Source organism: Porites lutea, chromosome 4 (assembly GCF_958299795.1).
Source record: "Porites lutea chromosome 4, jaPorLute2.1, whole genome shotgun sequence".
Lineage (NCBI taxonomy): Eukaryota > Metazoa > Cnidaria > Anthozoa > Scleractinia > Poritidae > Porites > Porites lutea.
The window spans coordinates 35131696-35154222 of NC_133204.1; the positions used below are offsets into that span (position 1 = coordinate 35131696).

The window sequence follows — 22527 nt, forward strand, 5'->3', positions numbered from 1 at the left end:
TAGTTCTGGCGTAATCACTCTACGCGTAGCATGGCGCGTTTCTCCGGAGTAAGAAGCGATCTAACGGTATTCATTGCTACGGATATTAGAAATTTATCGGTACCCAATCAGTAAAGATGAGTCGCAACGTCTCTATTAAGTAAAGGTTAGGGACTTTCTTACCTGTATGTGTACAGCGAACCCCACTCGTAGTTAAACCCTTCTGTCCACTGAGAATATCCGTTCTTTTTCCGAGAAAGGCAAAAGCATTAATTGTAGTAAATGTTTACTTACTACTACGTGGCTGATGCTTAGTTACTAAAGTATGAACATGCTAACCTTACTTAGTAATCAAATGACCTGTGGTCCATGATTTTCAAATAGCTGACTATAACAAATCTGGATTAAATTCTTTTATTTTGATTTTTGTTTTTTTTGTTTGTTTCCGGTCCAATGATCATTGCAGCAATTTGCCAGTCTTTTTCCATTCCCAGAAAAGATACTGATGAGTTGTCTCCCGTCTCAAGCCTTTTCGATTTTAATTGTGATCGGATTGAGGTGCGGATACTAGAGATTTTAATACATAGTTGCTATTACTTCATGTTTTATTGGTTAGTAGATAGTATCGCCTATCCCTTAGACTTCTTGATTTTTTCCTTCTAGTTGTTTAGACGTTTTCGTTCTCGTTTTCGTTCATTTCGCTTGTTTCATTAGATAGGTTTCTTTCTTTTCGGTCGTATTAACTTTCTTCGATGATCGGTTTGGCTTTGGCGTTAGCAAACTGTCATGAATCTACCTATTTTTTAGTTGAAGTAATAAATAGTTAACGACAATTAAGGGAAAACTTGGTCACGTGGTACAAATTCACGTTTGCCGTTTGGTGTAAACATGAATCTTGATCTCTCTATTAGTCAGTTTCGGCGGTTTCACTTATTTCGCGGGTGGTTTTGTCTCGCTGTTTCTGTTTTCCATAATACGTTTCCAAATGTTCGGGATAATATGTAAAAGTATACTTAAAACAAAGACACAGAACTCAGTTTGCAATGGGTCGTCACCAGGGATTTAAAGTTGGTATCTGAAAGAGGTCCAGGGCATCTGGGCGGGTTAAGAGGGAGAAGTATATCTGGAATAGGGTAAGACGGGAATTTTAAAGGAGGCAAACACTGCTCCACCCTTACAATTATATGTCGCTATTTGACTTCGAAATTGCCCCATCATAATGATTATAGCCAAATCTTGATCCAGAAATCCTGACTCGCTCTAAAAAGCTCTTGGAGGCCTTGGGATGGAATAAAATACGTTCTCAAGAAGCTTGGATACAAAACAAGTACAAACAAGATGTCAATATAGTGTTAATGATATATGAAATAAAACATATATGAACTGCGCAAATGAAATGAAAATGAAGAAATGATCGTCGCAGTTAACGCAATTTATGCAATTGCGTAAAGAAGCCTGAAAAAAATTCAGGACTTCAATGGGGTTTGAACCCGTGACCTCGCGATACCCGTGCGATGCTCTACCAACTGAGCTAAGAAGCCACTGACGTTGGGAGCAGGTCAATTGTGGGTTCATATGTTCCCGTGAAAAAAATGAGTGTTAATGTTATGTGAAATAAAACAGACAACGTCAGTGGCTTCATAGCTCAGTTGGTAGAGCATCGCACCGATCATTTCTTTATTTTCATTTCATTTCCGCAGTTCATATATGTTTTATTTCATATATGATTAACACTCATTTCTTTCACCCAACGTCAGTGGCTTCATAGCTAAGTTGGTAGAGCATCGCACCGGTATTGCGAGGTCACAAGTTCAAAGCCCGTTGAGGTCCTGAATTTTTTTCAGGCTTCTTTACGTAATTGCATAAATTGCGTTCACTGCGACGATCATTTCTTTATTTTCATTTCATTTTCGCAGTTCATACATGTTTTATTTCATATATGATTAACACTCATTTCTTTCACGGGAACATATGAACCCACAATTGACCTGCTCCCAACGTCAGTGGCTTCATGGCTCAGTTGGTAGAGCATCGCACCGGTATTGCGAGGTCACGGGTTCAAACCCCGTTGAAGTCCTGAATTTTTTTCAGGCTTCTTTACGAAATTGCGTAAATTGCGTTCTCTGCGACGATCACTTCTTCATTTTCAAGATGTCAATATACTTGTGCTCTTTGACTTAAACGCGGAAAAAGGGGAACGCATAGGTGGAAGGTAAAACGCGAAGCGCGGTCCATTGGGGCAATTACTAATTCCGAATTCAGTGGCATTGCTCCCTTCACACCACAAGTGCCGCTTCCAGCATCAAGGACAGACCCCTGAGGATAAGGTAGTCATAAATGCGTGTTGGGCCTGGCCCTTACCAATCCAACACTGTTTTGAATGTATTTTTAAGCTATTTTTGAAAACTGTTTTTAACCTGTTTTGTGAAATAGGTTTTAAATAGGGTGAAAAGTGTATTTTTAATGTATTTTTCGACTGCTTTTAAAGGTGTTTTAACCTGTTTAAAACGCTATTAAAAAAGAATTTTTAATGTATTTTTAAATTCGTTTAAAATATATAAAAAATTCCAGGGCTTTTGCAAGGCTCAAAACAGGTCTAAAATAGTTTTTAAATATCTTATAAATCGAAATAAAACAGGATAAAAACAGTTTCAGAAACATATTTTAATTTGCTATACTATTTTAAAACTATTTTTAATGGCAATTTTAAACGTATTTTGAAAAAAACAGGTTTAAAATAGGTCCAAAAATATATTTTTAATATATTTTTCGACTGATTTTAAAGGTGTTTTAACCTGTTTAAAACGCTATTAAAATGTTATGCTTCAAAATATATTTTAATAGCTTTTTAATGGGTTTCGAAATTTAGTAAAATAATCGTATTTGCAAATACAATAAAAATACTTTGAAAATAGTATTAAAATACCACAGAGGAAGAAAAGCAATAGCACGCGTATATTGTGAAAATACATCAAAAATAGGATGCAAAAATGCAAAAACAGTATAAAATTGTAAGAAAATAGCCTTAGAGTTGTCTGAAAACAGTACAAAAATCGGTCGAAAGAGCATACAAACAGAGTTGTCTGAAAACAGTACAAAAATCGGTCGAAAGAGCATAAAAACAGTACAAAAACAGGATGAAAATACCATTTAAATTCATGAAATAAAATGAATACAAAACCGTCGAAAATTACTCTGAAAAAGCAAGATTTACTTCTGCGAAATTTCTCCACACAGTCCTACGCTAGCATTTCACCGGAATTATCTCTTAGCCGATTACTTTACGTTGATTTCCCTACGAATTCTCGGGAAATTCTTATGGAATTTTTCAGAAATGCTGAAATCAATCTTTAGCCTATGTACAAACCCCCTCCCCTCAATAAAAATCGGAGGGGAAGGGGGTCTGTACACAGGCTATCAATCTTCCGCTTCAAAAGAGTATTGCGTTACGTTACCGGTAAATAATAGTCTACATACATGTAACTTACATTTTTTATTATATTCACGGCTTTACTCAATTATTATCAGAAGCTTGCAGGCTACACCTGAACGTTTAATTATTGGCTGATAAAGAACAACATAAGAATAACACCATCAAATTTACACGAGCATGAAAATACTCACATAACAGAAGACTCTTGGATTAACACACAAGACAGCACAAGACCGCGTGCTTCGGAGAGAAACTGAACCAGATCCTTTCAAAGTACATAACAGTCGCTGAGGAGTCATACCCATTTTTGATCCGTGATAAATGCAACATCTACGTGTTCAGACAATTCCGCAGAGTTGAAATGTATACTTTTGTAAGATCGTAACAAACAGTAAAATCAAGCGCACCCGCCATCACAGCAACCGCCGGTACAATAATTTGAAATGAGCAAAGGACAAAGGACGGTTTGTTTATCACGTGCATTTATCACATCACCGCAGCGCGAAGTCGTGATTTCAGTCGCGCGTGACATCTTAGAAATAATATGCCATGCATGTGCGGAATAATCTATGAGAGAAAGATAACCATATGTCGGAGTTTATTCATATCTGAGCTTTGTTTCTTGATGCAATATATATGAGGTGAGATCTTAGCTTGGATAATTTATTTATTATGTAATTTCAAGGGCTCATTTTAGATAAACCTCTGTTGACCGCGTGCATCCGGTTCTCGGCCCGCGGCTTCGGCTGTTTGTGAAAAAATTTCTATATGAAATTAAAATGCGATTTTAAGAAGTTTCTTTTAAAAAACTTATGGAAAGTCCCGTAACTGCATTAATTGAATCACGGCTAAAATCTACGCGGAGATTTTCGCAGAGAGCTTGCAGGTAATGAACAGTGAGGAACGGATAGATCTTTTATCGGAACACTGTCACAGTTACGTGTTGTCAGTCAAAGCTAAAACCTATTCCTAATTTTCTTCTCTTTTTTTTAATTTAATTTAGATTTAATTTTTCGCTTAGCTTAAAACTTTGTTGGGAGGAGAATCCGGTCCACAATATGTGACAGCTTGTTTTGAGTCATTTATGAGTTCGTGACACGATGAAGGCTTAAAAATTAACTTTGTGCAATTGTTACTTTTATTTATAGTCTGAGTATAAGTCTCCCAAAAGACATTACAGTATTGCACCCTAGTAATAATAAGTTATAAATACACTACTTTAAAGTATTTACAATAAGGTAAGCATTTGATGACTTTAAGCAGACTTCAAATAGTTTATGGATAATCTGTTTTTATAGTCAGAGTGCTGTGTGCCCAAAATACAATTCAAATAGACCTCAAAACAGTGTTTAAGTACCCTATTTTAAAGTATTTAAAATGCGGTCAGTTCTTAAGGTTTTAAAACATATTTCAAATAGTCTATTTGAAATCTGTTTGTAACTTTGTCAGTGGATGCGTCTCAAAATACATTTTAGATACAACTCAAAACAGTGTTAAAGTACCCTATTTAAAAGGATTTAAAATACGGTCAGCATTTAGGCTCTTAAAACATATTTCAAATAGTCTATTTGAACTATGTTTATAACTTTGTGAGTGGATGCGTCTCAAAATACATTTTAGATACAACTCAAAACAGAGTTAAAGTACCCTATTTTAAAAGTATCTTAATTACAGTCAGCATAAAAGCCCTTAAAACATATTTCAAATAGTCTATTTGAACTCTGTTTGTAACAGTGTTAGTGGTTCTATGCCCAAAATACATTTTAAATACTCTATTTTAATCATATTTATTAAACAAAATACATTGCAAATTGATGAGAGAGGTTTTCCTTTACATGAAATACAATTTAACTACACTCAAGATATATTTCAAACAGGGGCGAAAATTTAAATTTTTTTGTCAAATAGTATTAAAATACAGGAAAATAGTGTTCAAATACTGAAAATACATTTTAAATACTTTAAAATCAGTTTCAAAATACATATGGTTTGGTAAGGGGGCTCACACTAGTAACTTAATATAAAGATGAGGGTTTTTCTGTTGTCATATGTATATATGGTTTCTTCACTTTCTCACGTTGCACATCGTTACAATGTTGCTGGTGTGAACAGACGCGTGAGATCTTGCGAAATACAAGTTTCATGAATTTCAGCTCGTTTCATTTTTTTGATTTTCTGCCAAACAAATTAAAAGAACAACGTACTACTGGAACATTGGTATCAGTTTTATTCATCTCAACCCCTAACCCATTATACACCCAAAATGCACTTTTTCTTTTGCTAGAAATAATCAACAACAGTATCCAAAATCTGACATCACAACTACAAGTACAATATAATTTACGTCGTTTAAAATTCTCTAAATATAACAATTAAAAACATTGAAAATCACATACGAAACACTCCATAACAGTATTCTGATTCAAGCAAAAATGATGAAATAAAGAAATGCTTAAGAATATTTTTACAAAAGAAAACATGGCAAACAGCCTATGATAAACTGTTGATAGATGAATTTTTAAAGTTTTTACTATCATTAACTTACTCAAAAAACAATTATGGTACTCTCGATTGATTGAACTCTGGAATTACAATAGGAATATACAGAAAGTGTAAAAGGCGACACGCTTTGGAATACAATTAAATATAGATGCTAAGCGTACAAAAACTGTACTACGAACTTGAAACCGAGGGTATGACTTCTACATTTCAAGTACTTTATATTCAATGCACTGCAACAATGCATTGCACAACACGAGGAATGATATTACCAGTGAGTCGTTGGATCTGCCTGAGCAAGGATTTGTGTTCAGAAAAAAGACAATCGAGGGCGTCATAAATGGTCTCGACTAGCTTAACTTTCCAAGTTGAGCTTTTTTAAATAGTTCACTAGCCGTGAATATAATGGAGTCGATTATTCCAGCCACAGTAAATGTTCCTCCAACGATTGCGCACACCTGAAAGAAGCAAAAAGACAGGGAACATACATGTAACTTGGTCGATTGCAAACATTCAGAGATGATTTTTACAGTAAATATGATCCGGAAAAAAAGTCTCCAAGAGCAACTTCTGAATCTAATTCTTATGATAAGCCTGCTAAAATAACTGATGCAAATCTTTCGTAAGAATGACAGTGAAGCAATTGTTAGACCATACCGTGGTTATGAAGTGATAAAGAGGCTTGCGTCTCTCCACATACTTTACTGTTATGGGGCTTAAATCATACCGAAACCAAATGGCTAAAACAAGAACATATACGGCATGCTTTAGTATGAATAAGAAAGCATTTTGTCCCGCCCTCCCATCCCTGATATTTTATAGGCCTCCTCCGCTGAGCCTAGCGAGGTTCTGCTATACACGTATTTCTAATACTGCAGTACTGCTAAATACATGCACATCTGAACAATAAAATAAAAATAAACTTTTTGGCTGTTTGGCTGATGTCTGATGTGAGGGTCAAGTTACAAACTGTGACAATTTTGGGCATCTCAGTACACTCAGGGCTGTCATTAGTGGCGGGCTACTGTAATAAATCAGCCGGCTACTGTAAGTTTGCAAATGAGTTAAACATAACAAAATAAGAAATAGAGGAGAATTTGAAGGAGAAATAACCGGCTACTTTCCCTGGGAGACCAGCTTCTTAAAACCTCATGACAGCCCTGCTACTGCAATCTTGAAAGCACACTATTGATACTTTACCCGGTAAAATCCGTCCTCCATGTCCGTAAGCAACGTAATCCTACAGATGGGCAATAACAGAGCAGGTAAGGAGATCATCTACACTGTGGCCTTTAAGGCTTAAGTATAACGGCTAATTCAGTTACCTAAATGTAATTTCCGCGTTTATTGTTGAGTGCATAGAGTGAACACAACGAATTATCATGGCCAATCTGGCGAAAAAATGTTTGGTAGAGACGGGGGTGCGGTGTTTGTTACCGACGTGTTACATGTAAGTTGGAATCCTTTGCATTCTGAAACTTTTGCGATCCTACCAAGAAATGACCGTTTTTTCGGTCACACTGTATTATTAGGAAGGAAGTTATGACTTTATTTCATCATATAAACACCAATGAAATACCAGGTGAGCTTTCGCGCGAAAACTTGGTATCTTCACATGTGAAAATAACATGTTATCTTCACATGTGAAAATATCACCGTTGCTATGGCTTCACAATAAATCGCGCCTTTCACACCAAAACACTATTAAAGTGAAATGGTTTGGTAGTTCATTGGTGTTTATATAATAAATAGAACATTACACCGCCGCTTATGGATACGAAATTTCTCTTCTCGTGTTGAAAAAATATTTCACTCGTTCGCTGCGCTCACTCGTGAAATATTTTTCAATACTCGAAGAGAAATTTCGTATCTCCGCGCGACCATGTAATATCCTCCATGGATGACACAATTACTGGAAAACTAGTAGTTTTCATTGTGGTACAAAGTTTACATTAGTATTTACACTACATTTCAGTTTACATCTATTTTCTCCCATCTGTTATAGCTCAAAGCAAACTGGCTCGAAGAAAAAGACTCAACATACAGTGTACATAAAATATGTATTTTGGAACTACACATGATTGTAGACAGATGGTAGAAGCACTTGTTATCTGTTCTTGCAGTTAATTAGCGTGCCAACCTTGTAAGCCCAGGTATACTGGTAGGTGAATGTTCTGCTTCCATCCAACTTCTCATAGATTGTAGGAACAATCTTCAATACATAATCATGTGAGGACAAACCTAAAACAGAAAATATTTACCTTATTTGAAAATGCACATGGATGTTACATGAATCCAGTTTGTGTTATTATTGAGATTCAACTCTAATATTATGAGAAAAATTAGAATCTGGTTCCCACTATGCCCTTATGGGCTAACTTACCAGTCCCCCTGAACATGTACTGCTAAACCGTAAAATTCCGAAATTAAGCCCCCGGGCTTATATTTTTCAAAGGCCATTTTTGAGGGGCTTATCTACGGACGGAAATTTGCGTTTCAAAATCGATTGGGCTAGCCTTATAGTTGGAAGTAAATTTACCGTTTTTGCTTGTTTTACTTTGTATTTGAGGGCAATTCCAAGTACAAGCCCCTGGCGGCTTATATTTGGAGGAGCAATTTAACGGAGGGTTTTTTGCGTTACCGGTTTGGGGGGCTTATATTTGGAGGGGCTTATTTTCGGAGTTTTACGGTATTTTATAGTGGTGGATTCAAATCTTAACACAAGGTAAGAGGACGCTCTGGAAAGAAAAAATTTATAGCAACTGCAACCAAAGGATACATTGATTTAATGTAATTATATTAAAATATTATGACTTTCTATTTACTTACTATTTACGTGCTCTCTGTTCTGCCCTTTTAATGCCACAAATGCACCCGGTATTTTCTCCTATAAAGTTAAAAATAAACATCTTAATTTCCATGCAGCTAAACATAGAAACACAAAAGAGAATGAAACTGAAACTGTTTTGGCCAGGTAAAAAATGATCATCCTTCCCAGGAGTTACATATGTTTTCTAGGAAAATTCATAAGAAGAAAATCTGAATACCGGGGGGAGGTAAAGACCTGGTCATTAGGGTGCTTTAGTGTGCCAGTGCCAAGTTCTTCCAATGTAGGTCATGTGATACTACTCTAGAGAACTGTTTCCCTAAAAGTTCGTCTTATTCACATGCACAATTCCCCTGAGACCTTTACTGGAAAAATAAAACATACAAGCCAACAAGGAACTCGTTATTGACTTTAAGAACATCATTTTGACGCAGTTACTGTGAACTCTCTTGAACTCGAACGAGTAGATAGTGTTAAATTGCTAGGAGTTACCATAACCAACACGCTCCAATGGAATTGTCACGTCTTAGATGTAATCCAAAAGGCCAACAAGAGAATATACTTTCTTATATTACTTAAGCATGCAAATGTTCCAGTACACGATATCATTTGTTTCTATCTTACTTGTATAAGGCCAGTTCTAGAATATTGTGCCCCCCTGTACCATCACGCACTGCCTGACTACTTAAGTAAGGATATTGAACGCATTCAAAAACGTGCACTATCAATTATTTCGCCAGGCCTTTCTTACGATAACAGCCTGTCAATGTTCAACATGGCATCTTTAGAGGACAGACGCATAGATCAATGTGAAAAACTGTTTGATTCTATTGTATCTAATCCAGATGATAAGTTGCATCATTTTCTCCCTCCCAAGAACTATTGTCATTATAAGTTCAGAAGACAACGCCACTTTGCAAATCCTGTCATGCGTACCAAGCGTTTTTGTAGCACATTTTTGCCATCTATGTGCAGGCGTTAGCGGTTTTTGTATAAAGTGTAATTCATCTAAAGTATAATTTTTATAAATTAGAATTCTAAAGTATAATTTTGTAGGTTTTTTTTTTATTTTTTTTTTTTAATTAGTACATTTCCATATTTTAAGTTTTGTATCAATTGTATTTGTAAATTCATGCAATTCAGCCTTGGAGGGCTGCCATATGATAAGAATTAAAGCTATCTATCAATCTCTTTCTAATCTTTTTTCCGATCAGTGAGCTGAGCAGAGTGACTCCTCCAAACACAGCTGAAATCATGATGATCTTGGATCAAAAAACAAGCGCAATATGATTTACAACTTACAGTACCTTAATTTCTGTTCCAAAGTTGATAGAGTTAATTATATGTGCCATGTCTGGGTTATCTGGCTGTGGATAAATATCAGAAAAGTATTTCTACACTGTACCAAACAGATGAAACAAATGAAAAAACCACGGAAACAGTTGAATGACGTCCAAGAAATCTCAAGTGTCATCCGAGAGAAAAATCTTTTTGAGGGACTGCTTCCTACATGTGTATAGTTACGTTTTTGATTTGCCTCATTTTCATGCAAGCCACTTGCCTCATTTCACATCAAAACCATAATTATAGCTTATTCTCACTTAGTATCGCAAGAATTAAAATTAATTCTTATTAATGAATACTGCACCTGTTGGCCTGCACCATGAGTAGAAACATGAAAATTTCCAGGTACCTACAGAAGAAAAAAATTACATACATGCAAGTACCATAATAACAAATAAAAACTGCACTCCAGACTCCTGTTCAGCCATCCTACAGTACTGCTCAAAAGTAAGTTGACAGTCTCTCCCGTCTCAATCCTCTAGACTCGAGACTCGATTTACGATTCTCGAAACTTTCGAGGATGAAGTCTCAAGTCTCGAGAATCAAGTATCGAGTCTCGCTGATTGAGGTTTCATGTAGGTACATGTAAAAGCTACATCCATGTACATGTTAATTGTACACTTTTCATTTTGGTCCACTATCTATTTTCCAACATATATGTGTTGTAGATGAATGGAATGGTTTACCCAATCATATTAGAGAATCAAACAGTATTGCAACTTTTATATGAAATGTGTTAAGGTTTATTAAGGATAACTAGAACATTTATATTTCTATTTGTATATATTTTTCTTGTATGTTAATTAGTGGGGACATCCCTAGTATGGCGCATTGGTGCTTTTGGTTGTCTCCTTCTCCACAACTTTTTTTTTTTGTTTTTTTTTTTGTTCGTTTGTTTGTTTGTTAAAGTAGTGTTAGCTTATTTCATTTCATTATTTGCTTGTTATGCAGTGGAGTGAATCTGTAATAAATATTAAGTAAGAACACGGATGAGGAAGCATATCAGGTATCTCCAGTAAGGAACCAACACATACTGATGTCAACCCCCAACCAGGAGGGAGGGGGACCTCAAAAGAGTGACTTTGTATGGTTTGTAAATTGGCTGTCTGGTATTGAAAATGTCAACTGTAAAAACAAAATATTTTTCGGCAATGTTTAAAGAACAACCTAAAATTAACAAACATGAGTATGTGTAACTTCCCAAAGGGATGAAAAAGCCCACTGACTGAAATGTGTACTGTTAGCACATTAATACAAGGAAATGAATTCAGTAGATTTTACAGGGTAGTTACAATCCTCTATACAATGCTCAATATTTAAACCAAATTGACTCATAAGAAAGTATAAGGTTTGCATACTTTGTTTATGTTAAACAAGCCAGAGAACCTACATCCCTCTGCAATCAGAGCAAAACAAGACCATGTTAATAATACACTGTACCCCATAAACAACAAAAATGACCACATACTTCAAGGCTGCAAATAACAGTCGGTCATCAGACAATTGTCCGGTAAATTTGACGTTTTGACTGGCGAAATATTAGTCTGGTCTGTCACTCTGACCGGGCACTTCTGATCCAAATTAAACTTTTAATTATCATACTTTAAAGACACTTGTGGCAAAACATTGTTCCGTTATTTAGCTAACACTCACATTGACAATCAAAAAATAATAATCTGCTATCCAAAAGTAAATCAGAATTAAATTTTTGTATAATTTTTGTTTTCAAGTGCAAAGTCAGAGAAGACTGATCAAGTGAACTGATACAACTGTTACTCCTGTCTGTGATTAATATTGTGCAATTAAAGCAGTGAAATAGGTTGTTTTGTTATATTCTTTATACTACTACATGAGAAATTTCTGCAATTTAATTGGCTTAGACCAGTGGTATTTCAGCTTAATTTGAAATACCTACATGTGAAAATTACAACCTTTTGCAGGTAGTAGTATAAACAAATAATAGCATGATTTGAACGTGATATTTAACATAAATACCACTCGTGATATTTCAAAATTGTCTCAAATTTCACTCGCCTAACGGCTCGTGAAATTACTTATAACAATTTTGAAATATCACTCGTGGTATTTATGCCAAATATCACTACTGATCATGCTATTACCTATACTAATTTTGGTCTTTCACTTGGCATTTTTTGTCTGACCAGACTGTTTCCTTGTCAGGTCAGGTCTGGTCTCTGACCTGACAAATGACCTGCTTATTAAAAAAAATTATTTGCAGCCTTGTACTTGTACCAGTTCACACAAGCATTTTAAACGGTCACAAAAAATAGCAAAAATAATGTTTTTAAAACCTCCATGGTTTATTTCTTCTCTGTGTGTGTTTTCCTGAAAACCCACTTCATGCCTAGTGGAAGAAACAAACTTTCATTAGGACCAAAATAATAACTTGTATAAAGCTATGACAAAAGACAGAAAACTGCTCCCTATTGCTTACATGTATCTTTAATTAAATGACAATGACAATTAAAGGTTCATGTGCATTTTTCTGCACAGATCAAAAGTTACATTTATGCAAAAAAATTACGACAAAAGGACGTGGTTTTTGCACTAGACCAAATAGACTCAATTACCTTCCCATTTCATCCTGGATATCCAGACCAAGATCTGTAAAATGACACAAGAATATCCTGTCAAATGGACTATTTTTTTAAAGCGGTAGAGACTCATTTATGTTTAAGTAAATGTACATTGGTTTTATTGTTTTCCAAGAAGATGTGTGCCTTGGCTGGACAGAAAGTAGGAGCATAAGCATTACGGACCTTGCTTGTAAAAAAATTAAATTGGTATTTTCATGAGCAAATCACTGAAAGGTTCCCCTTAATTTGGTCTACATCAAATTTGCAAGGATGTGGCTGCAAAATATTAGGCTGAAATCATGATTTTTCCAACCACAAATTGGTGTGCTCACCAGTTTTGACCACACACATGTAAATGGCCCCTAAGACTTCGCCCTATATGAGTGGGCATTTTGGATTGACACCAAGACTGTCACTCCACCTTCACTTGCAAGTGTTTTTTTGAGTATGCTCTTTAATGTTATTACATGTACATACTATGTTCAATAAGGGCATGGAATTACTGAATCCAGGAAATATTTTTCTACAGTGCACTTACGTTCACACTTCATTCTTGGCAATGTTATATTAAGTTTCACATCTAATCTGTCATTTTCAGTTGGATTATCCACAAACAGCTCACTAACACTAAAAGTGACAATAAAAGAAGAACAAGCCTGTAGACTCTTTCTGTACCCAACTAAAGGAAATTCATAAAAATAATTCTTATTAGTTTATGTACCCATAAATACACGTACATGTACAGATGTATGAGTACAGTATGTAACCATTTCTATGTTTAAATGTACAATCATGAAGGTTTCTTTGCTAATTTCCAGCGAGATAATATTGCCTTGACCAAAGAGATTTTAATGAATTAAAATAGTTAAAATATAATAGCACCTGGACATTACATTATTGTATCACTTAGGTATTGCAGTTCCAAGCTTCAAACTATGCCCAATTGGGACGTTTGTGAAACCCAATCCACCACATAGCACTAAGAAACATAAAGTACATTACTTACAGTTCTGTGCTTATAAAGCTGTAGAACTCTGACAGCAATAAGAACACTATAAAGAGGGCACTGCAAATGGAGACTGCCGAGATACAAACAAAGACATAAATTGTGCATGAGTGTGAGGCTCTTTCAGGAGGTTTACTGTAGTTTGCGAAACGAAATGGAGCGAAACGAAACGAAATGAAACGAAACGAAACGGAATGAAACGAAATGAAAATCTGTAGTTTGGGAAATGAAAATCTGTAGTTTGCGAAATGAGAATCTGCAGTTTGCGAAATGACAATCTCTAGTTTAGGAAATGACAATTTACTTTCTCGCTGTGTCTACTCGGATATTCTAAACAGAAAATTCCCCCAAAAAAGCCATTTCGCCCAGAAAATTCAGATTGCGCCGAATGCGTGACATTAATTTTTCGTTGCACGTATAAAGTCTAACAGTAAGCCCTTTCAGGAGTAATGCAACAGTCAAGTGACTCAGAATAGTGTACACTGTACAAGTTCATGTGTGTATAATATATATAATAATTATTATTACTATAGTATCAAACAAAACTGTGACCAGTGCAGTGTGTCAGTGGGGGAATGAAACAAAAAATTATTATCTTTATCAGACAGTTATCCCTAAAAAAGTTGTTGGCAGACTGGACATTTGTCAGCTAATGGTTCTGACAATCCCAGATGAAAGAGTTGTCAACTTTTGGCAGACTACTGACTGTTGCCAAATTTAGTAATCTGTAAAGTACACTGTCTCTCTTTCCAAGAGACTGTAAAAGTTATGTGTGTGGGACCAGCCACAATACCTTAGTACACCATAATTACATCATTACTTTGAAGCACTTAACACATCTTACTAACAGCCCTGACCATAAAAAGAGTCAGTCCTCCTTGAAACCCTTTACAATCCATACTAAGGTGATTAACATAATTCACTTTAAAATAATGTACCATCCAGATTTTTTTCAAACACTTGGCACAAATGTCAGCCTTATATAGACATTCAAAAATTGCAATAAAAAGATGAGGTCGCCGTGCTTGTTTTTGCCCTGTGTGCTTGTAATTCTGTTAGGAAATTTTCTATGAAGCCAAAAAGTTCAAAACCAGGAATCAGTACCAATACTGCTGGACAAAGAATTCATCAGTCTACCTTAAGAAGAATGTACAATCCAGAGCGATCAAGGTAACGGATATTAACATGTTGGTGCCACTCTGCCATCAAGAATCCCAATGAACTTACAGTGCTACACTACTATTAACAGTCAATATTTTCAGGTAAAGTCTGAATGACTCATAAAACTGTAAAATCTATCTTTAAAGAGTTGCCATATCATGGTGTAATTAAATATCCTAAATTGTCATGGACAATTCAATAACTTGTTATCTGATGCGTTACCTACGAAAAAATATCTTGAGAAGCTTTCAAGTATTCATGATTTAGATTTGTTTACTTTAAATGTCCAAGCAGCCATAAATCCTGACTCCAATCTCTTTAATCAATGCATCCAAAGCCATTATTACACTCCGTGTAGCTTCAGTATTTTGAACAAACAACTATCTTCGCCAAACAAATCTAACTTTTCTGTGTTTCACAACAATGTTAGGAGTTTAAGAAGCAACCTAGAAAATCTGCAAATACATTTGCTGGATGAATTGAAATATGGTTTCAGTGTTATTGGTATTTCTGAAACAAAAATTACAGAAGAAAAGGGGTTAGATTTTAATCCTTCTATACCAGGTTACTCATTTGAATACGTTCCGACACTTCTTGCTGCTGGAGGTGTTAACATGCATGCTACAGATTCTCTAAATTATACGGTGAGAGAAAGAACCTCCGAAAAAGCTTTCCAGACCTTATGGATTAAGATTCAATTTTCTGGGCCCCTCAATATAATCTGCAGAATTATCTATAGGCAGCATAATTCACCACTGACAATGCTTTCAAAAAGATCACTTTGACAAAACACTAGAAAGACTCTCCGCATCAAACAAATCGGTTATATTACAAAGTCTCTATAATTAATTTTTCCTCGGTTTCAGTCATATTACTAGAAGCGAATGTTAATTTTTGTTCTTATTTCCGACGACCTACCTCGATTAGCTATGCTAACTGCGGGTTGTCAATGTATGAAATAATTATTGGTATTTTAAAAATGAAATAAAATGTTGCTGTTGTTGTAGTGTTTTTTCCCAGTTGTGGGCGAAATGTTCGAAACTTAAACAACCGTCAAAAGTTCTCATTGTAAAGCAAAAACTACTACGAATCGTACTAAAACCTTAAGCCTCCTTGTTTGTCTGGGCTACATATATACATGTATGTTTTAAATTAAATTACTTCAGAGTACCTGATGTTGTGAAAGGAAATGGAAAGTTTTAACATTATCTGCTAGTTCTCTGAGGCTCTAAATATGAAAATGCAAGTCATTCTTAAAAAATACAACTTCTTCTATCCAGGTTTTTTTCGCCTTAATATATTGTTTTGTGTAGCCATAGCAAGTGTGAAACACAAATAAAAAAGGGGGGTCACAGTTCTTGTTTCCTCGCAAAACGACAACAAAGGGACAATTTCGGTTTCAAATGATCATTTTGCACAAGGGGACTGGGGCGAGTTTCAAGACAAACACCTTTTTAGCAGGTAGAATTATAAAAATCGTCATTAAAAGCATTAGGACTACAAAAGGAACCATAATGACCTCTTTTTAGGCAACCAGTGAAAATCACTGCCACCTTTGAAGTCACAATAGTATGCGCACTAGGTGATGCACAGTACAAAACAAGGGAACTACCTTAAACTTAATTTTTCCTTCTTTCTAGGAACTTCAAGGTAAGATTCAGACAAACGTAAGCACTCTGCTGCTCCTGGCTGTAGCTGATGACACTTTAAAACTTAAAACTTTCTCTCCTTTTTGATCACCTTAAATTTCTTGTGATGCTTTGAAAAATTATCTTAAAACTTGCTACATGTAAGACACACTATTTTCTTTGCATCTAAGACGATACACCACTTACTAACTGCTCCTGTTAAAGTGGGTTCTGTTAAGTCCTTTGGCACTTTTCTGTAAACATCAAATCTAAGAAAAAGGAAAACCCTTACATGACCACAACAACACTCAACTTTTAACAAAAGAGAAAGAGAAAGATGGCTAATTTTGTTTTACAAATGCTTCTTTTCATTCTACAAGATGAAGATAAAGTAAATAGGAGTCATAGGTAGCCCAATACAGTCAATTCCCTTTACAACGGACACTGTAGGGATCTTGAGTTAGGGGGTGATTACATGAGACCGGGACGAACTCGGACCGATATGAGTCGGCATCACTCTCCATACACTTCTTTTCATGCATTTACATGGGACCAGCCTAAAAATGAACTCAGAGCGGTCTGACTTCGTGTCGGTCACTCACCCTACACGAGTTATTTTCGTACCAGTCTGGGACTATACCGTTCTCATGTAAAACGGAAATGAATCTCAGTCTGGGTCCATAACATAGCATGTTTCTTCGTATGGCTCTATCATTTTTGTTTTTTTTTAGCAAAATAAGAACACTGCTATGAATAACTGTAAACAAGACTTGGAAGTAGCTTTAATTGAATATATGTTTCAGTTAATGTGAGGGATTGCACCATTTTGAGATGATGTGCATTTAACATGCCACCAGATGAGCATTACATAAAGTTTACAATTTTCTGGGAGCAGTAAAATCTACAGTTCTCTACTCACTGTCTTAATTGGCGTAAATTGTGAACCAGTTAGGACATCATGTAAACGACTGCAAAAATTACAAATTCCCACAGGCCTGAGTTCGTCCCGGTCTCATGCACACTGTAATTACCCCCTTAGTGCCTCATTAGCGAGATTCCATAATAGTGAGAGTCTATATCAGACAAATGTCTGCAGTTTATTTTTGCCTGGAATTTAGCTGCTGTTCGTATTATCAGGGTGTCTGGTAGGCGAGAGTTGACTGTATTTTAAATATCACTAGTTCGGCAATTAAAGAATTGATGAAATATTAATAGCAATTAAACTTGTACTATTTCCCAAAAATGTCAGACGGCGCTACATGCACTATTTATTTTTAGAGTTTATTTCGTGAGGCTATAAAATACATAGCTATTTATTATCAAATTACCAGCCAGATGCAAAACACCAGTGCATTATATACAGTAATATTTAACTATAATAAGAAATTTAATTTATCCCTCATAAAAGCGCCAATCCTTGAATTGTATGTACAATGTAGCAGCTGAAAAAAGCTCATCAGTTAAGCTTACCAAAACAGCCTAGCAGCTTAATTTTAGTTGCAAACTGACTACTTGAGTAGTGGTTAAATTTTAACACCAAACCCACGTGTTGCAAGCATGGCATTTGAACACTTGCTTACCAAAAACTTGAAAAGTGGTAAGGAATCAAGCGCGTTCAAGCGACAAACCGGTGTGTTTTGACACGTGGCTCGGTTTATTTTGGTGAGAAATTTGGACAAAACCTTTTTGTATGCCAAACATCCGAATTGCTGTATCTATACAAGGGTGCTATGCAAAACCTCACCTTCGAACGTCGAACTGCATATTTCCTCGGCGTCCTTTATAATTTATCGGCGTGAGCCGAGTGTGTCCTCACAAATTGACGGAACCCGGGCAAAATTTATACACACGTAAACAACTGTCAGACAGGAAATTCTCACTGTTTTGCCGCCATTTAGGTTTTTCTACGCGGTGAAATCTCATTGGTCGAACATCATAAATAGCCGTCGGCGGTGTGTCAGCGAAAGACTGGATACCACTGATCATATTTCAGTCCCAGATCTAACTCGGCCAGTCGTTTTTATCAGTCGGGAAGTTTTTCTTAGCAACAAAGCATACACGTAATCAAAACTTTGAATATTCAATCCATGGAAAGTAGGGACTTCTTAAGTAAGAAGAACATGATCCACGCTCCCCCTCGTTCATTATACAGCCAGTGCGTATGTTTATTTCCCGGTGAAAAATTGCGCGCTCACATAAATCTCTAAACCTAAGGACAAGTAAAAACAAAACAAATGTTTCTCGTCCGGATTTCTACAAAAAAAAGAGAGTGGGTGGGCCCTTTTTTTGTTGTTGTTTCTTCCGACTTTTTTACTCTTGCCAATTGAATTCTTTGGTTACAAATTATTACCCTTTCCCAGGGATAACCTGGAGTTCTTCGGTTTTTTTACATATACTTTGATACGTTTTTTAAAACATGTATACAACCAGGAGCCCATGAGCTCCTCATACAATGTGATGCCGCATACGATACATCCCAATAGGCAGGCTCAAGAGAGAATAATCATCTATCTGCTGTTTACATAAAAAAATGTCAATATATAGGACTCATGAAAAGTATCGCTGTTAGACAGGATTGTAGAATAGTTGGTGTTGAAAGTGACCCCTATTTTTTTCTTTTTTGTTCGTTTCGACTTTTTTGATAACAGGTCATAAAAAAGAGAGGCGTGCCCCAAAAATAAAACGGGCTGAAACGGGGAACATTTGTTTTGTTTTTTTGCTGTTGTTGTTGTTGTTTGTTTTTTTTGTTTTTTTTACTTGGCCCTTAAAATAGTAAATTGACAATGATTTAGAGGATGCATCTTCCTCAGTGATTCTAGCCACTTAAAAACAACAAAATGCTCTTGACGCATAAAAACCACCGCGGAAAGCCTCAGAGGAAACGTTTAGAGGATCATAGGTGGACAGGAACGTTTAAGATAGTGAAACAGGAAAATGAAGAAACTGACCTTATCATGAGGTCAAGAGCCTCTTTACGTACATGATTAGTTTTTACCTACGGTACTTTGAGAGACTAGAATTACAGCACGATTTGCTATCCGCGCATTTGACATTTTTTGCTCGGTTTTATGAAGTCGTCTGTTTCAGTTTGGTGTGAATTTAGCAGGGAGTAAAAGCAAACTAGTACTTTGTGAGGGGATTTCTAAAGAGGTTGAAAAATTGCAGTTCTCTTGGCTGGATAATGGTATTTCTTACAGTATGCTACCCTCTTTCTTAATTAATTTTTTTTTTAAGAGTACACTGAAACGAAGTGCTCGGTATAACGAACGATTTTTTTTTGCCCCAGTATTAGTAAAATGTATGAAAGAGAACCTCGATATAACGAAACCTAATTATAGCGAATACATTTTGCCTGTCCTTTTCCCCTTCGTTATATCAAGGTTTCTTTGTATGTGGCCTGTGGCTCTTTCGATCTTTGGTAGACTGGATTGTGTTTTCTATCCTCGGAGTATTCTCCCAAAGGGCTGCCGCCCGTTTGGTAATTTACTGAGTAAATTGAAACGGTTGACCGACATTTTGAGAAAATTTAAATGAAGCAACTTTGAAAGTATGGCATTACCCTACTGAGGGCCGAGTGGGTGTTAAGTGCAAACATACACAAAGTTAACGGACGATAAACAACTTAAGTCCATATATGGTCCTTTGTAAGCAGCCGTTCAACTCGACCAAGTAAATTCTTCACCCCTTTCAAAAATGTTTGAACTTATATAACAAATATCTAAATATTATAATCAGTAGGAATTGAATAAGAGAAACAGAAATTAGAAAAGTCTTTATTGATATAAAAGTCGCGGTATTTGTAAAACACGCTGTCAACGCTTGTTTCTGAACAATCAAAACTGAAATAGTTCCAAAAATCTTTCCTAATAAAATCCATAGTTTTATGCAAACACGTCACAGACTTACACAGTTTACAGACTTACACAGGCAATTTTCTTCAGAAAACAAAACTTAATTATTATTGTCATTATCAATATTATTGTTATTATTATTATACCGTCATCTTTTGTGCACGCGGATCGTTTAAAATTTTGGGAAATTACAATGGAGATTACAGAAATGGGATTCTTGAAGTTTGCTACCATATATGGGCATATTGGATCTTCAGGTATGACTCATATCAATAAAGCTCAAATGACACCAACGAATTTTAATTCGTAGTTAAAACTGCGATTACAACCCCAAATATATAAAATAACATATTCTTAACTGAAGGGGACCTGATCATGAACAACTTTGATCAGGAAGAATCACTTAACAAAAAAAACGTAAACAGTATGTGGGCGTTTGAGTGGAAGGTGTGTCACGGAAAGAGATGTTGTCCGTCAAAATAGTTATCAGTCAATCAATCTCTGGAGATCTTGAGACAATTTATATTGTATAAATCTTTGCGGACGTACCGCTTCAAGTGTAACAAGGATACTATAAGCAGATGTTGGGGTGGGCACCAACGATAAATGCGCTCACTTCCCCTTGACCGCCGGCGCTTGCATTTCCAGTTATTTAGTTCAAGCATATTTCTCAGTCCCAAGCAATTACGATTGCTGTGGTCAAAACGTAACGAATAGAAATACAGTCACCGTGCAACCATTAATACTTTGCGTATCTAGATCTAGTAGTATGATGTCCGCAGACTATAGTAAATAGCAACAGGGACCTACTATGGGTGTCCATTTACTGGCGGAGATTTCCATGTCTTATGTATCTTTGTAAAAGTGGCCGAGAGAGTTAATTGTGCAGCTAGATATGCCGGGACAGGGGCAGGCCCTTAGCCCTTAGGTTAATGAGAGATCGCAGATAACATTGTAGTGAAGAAATTTAGTTGAAGCTTTGAACCGCTTCGATCGATCATTTACTGACATCACGGCATTTTGTGCATGAAATCCGAATTTCAGTTTAGAAAGCACCACTAGACCAAAAACTAATCAACGGCAAAACAGTTGTAACCTTTAAAATTGTCGTAAGTTTAAAATTATAAATTCCTTGTCACGTTCGACTGTTTCATGCCTCCTTTTTCCAAAGGGACGTTTAACTAGATATGACGGGAGGCTGTGATCAAAAAGTGACGTGATAATAAATGGAAACACTCCCATCACGCCAAGAATTCAATACGCGTGCCCAGATTTACGAGCTCACCCATCGATAGGCTCGGTCGGTAAACAAGACAGGATGATATTACTAGCCAGAGCAACACGCTTAACTTGTGGCTCGGTCTGATTACAAAATTCTACTGGTAGGAAAGTGTATACCTAAACTTCCTTACAACAGAAAGTCACGTTCGAATTTTCATAACTCGTTTTCCCAAAAGGACGTTTTACATGGAGACAACGTGAGGCCCGGCTGTGGTCAGAATGTGACCTAAAAATAAATGAAAACACTCCAATAATGACACGCGCGCCCACTTTGGCGCGGAAAACTAAGAAGAAAGGAGGAAAACGCGTACACCTGTGGTTCAGTCTGAGCTCAAAATGTTGTTAATAGGAAAGTGTTTAGTCTATTAACTATCTTATCCAAGTTAATCACTTTAGACAATTTTGTTTCTCCTTACAGCTGTACGGAGCGTTTTACTTGAGACGACGCCCGGCTGTGTTCAAAACGTGACATGAGAGTAAATGGAACACTTCTCACTCTAAGCGTTTATCACGCCTAGGTCAACAAGTTCGCCTAGATTTAGCATCGAACTCTTCAACGCGTCATTGTGTCTTCAGTCACGTCTAGTTGTCTCACCAAACTAAATTACTATACTTCTGTCGATCAGACTATGATAATTCTTTAAGTAAAAAAGCATCTATAACTGAAATAAACAGAATAGCAAATGGCGTGAGTAGATGTTGCCTATGTAATAGGAAAAGCGTGACTCCTCAAAAGCTACATGTTCAGGAACACAAACCCAATTCTAGTTTAATACCGGTATTACGAGCCCTAGAAAATTTTAAAGTTCCGTGTCTTAATTACCGACAAATTGCGTGTAGAAGTGTAGTTTCCTCAACACATTATTTTTGGTGACAAAAACCTGTGGTAAAATTAGCAACCATACCAGTAAGCTTTACGGC

The 22527-nt window shown here is 36.1% G+C and overlaps 3 protein-coding genes and 1 non-coding gene across 4 annotated transcripts in view; 2 read left to right on the top strand and 2 right to left on the bottom strand.

Moving 5' to 3' along the window:
• Positions 1-235, bottom strand: part of LOC140933407 (uncharacterized) — a 3076-nt gene extending 2841 nt beyond the window's left edge. The window contains exon 1 of the mRNA XM_073382959.1: positions 163-235. The gene's annotated coding sequence lies outside the window, so the exon portion shown is untranslated. The remainder of the gene's footprint in view (positions 1-162) is intronic.
• The window catches only part of LOC140934582 (uncharacterized), a 466993-nt gene that overhangs the window by 223624 nt on the left and 220842 nt on the right, over positions 1-22527 (top strand). The window lies entirely within an intron of this gene.
• Trnat-ggu (transfer RNA threonine (anticodon GGU)) lies at positions 1985-2056 on the top strand. Its single transcript has one exon. It is a non-coding gene; the product is annotated as a tRNA-Thr (tRNA).
• Positions 5624-18379, bottom strand: LOC140933406 (endoplasmic reticulum-Golgi intermediate compartment protein 1-like). The gene is made up of 14 exons (XM_073382957.1): positions 18219-18379; positions 16682-16743; positions 13686-13758; positions 13218-13306; positions 12674-12707; positions 12395-12447; positions 11441-11478; positions 10387-10431; positions 10046-10105; positions 8741-8798; positions 8052-8152; positions 7112-7151; positions 6569-6651; positions 5624-6369 (listed from the first exon to the last, which is right to left on the bottom strand). The coding sequence occupies exons 1-14, from the start codon at positions 18236-18238 to the stop codon at positions 6262-6264; spliced, it is 864 nt and encodes a 287-aa protein (XP_073239058.1). The 5' UTR covers positions 18239-18379; the 3' UTR covers positions 5624-6261.

Excerpts from the sequence above, each read along its gene's own strand:
- LOC140933406 (XM_073382957.1), bottom strand. The coding sequence starts at position 18,238 with ATGCAGTTCGACGTTCGAAG. Across the intron at positions 8,799-10,045 it reads ACTTTGGAACAGAAATTAAG|GAGAAAATACCGGGTGCATT; the intron begins GTACTGTAAGTT and ends TTAACTTTATAG. Across the intron at positions 8,153-8,740 it reads GAACAGAGAGCACGTAAATA|GTTTGTCCTCACATGATTAT; the intron begins GTAAGTAAATAG and ends TTTCTGTTTTAG.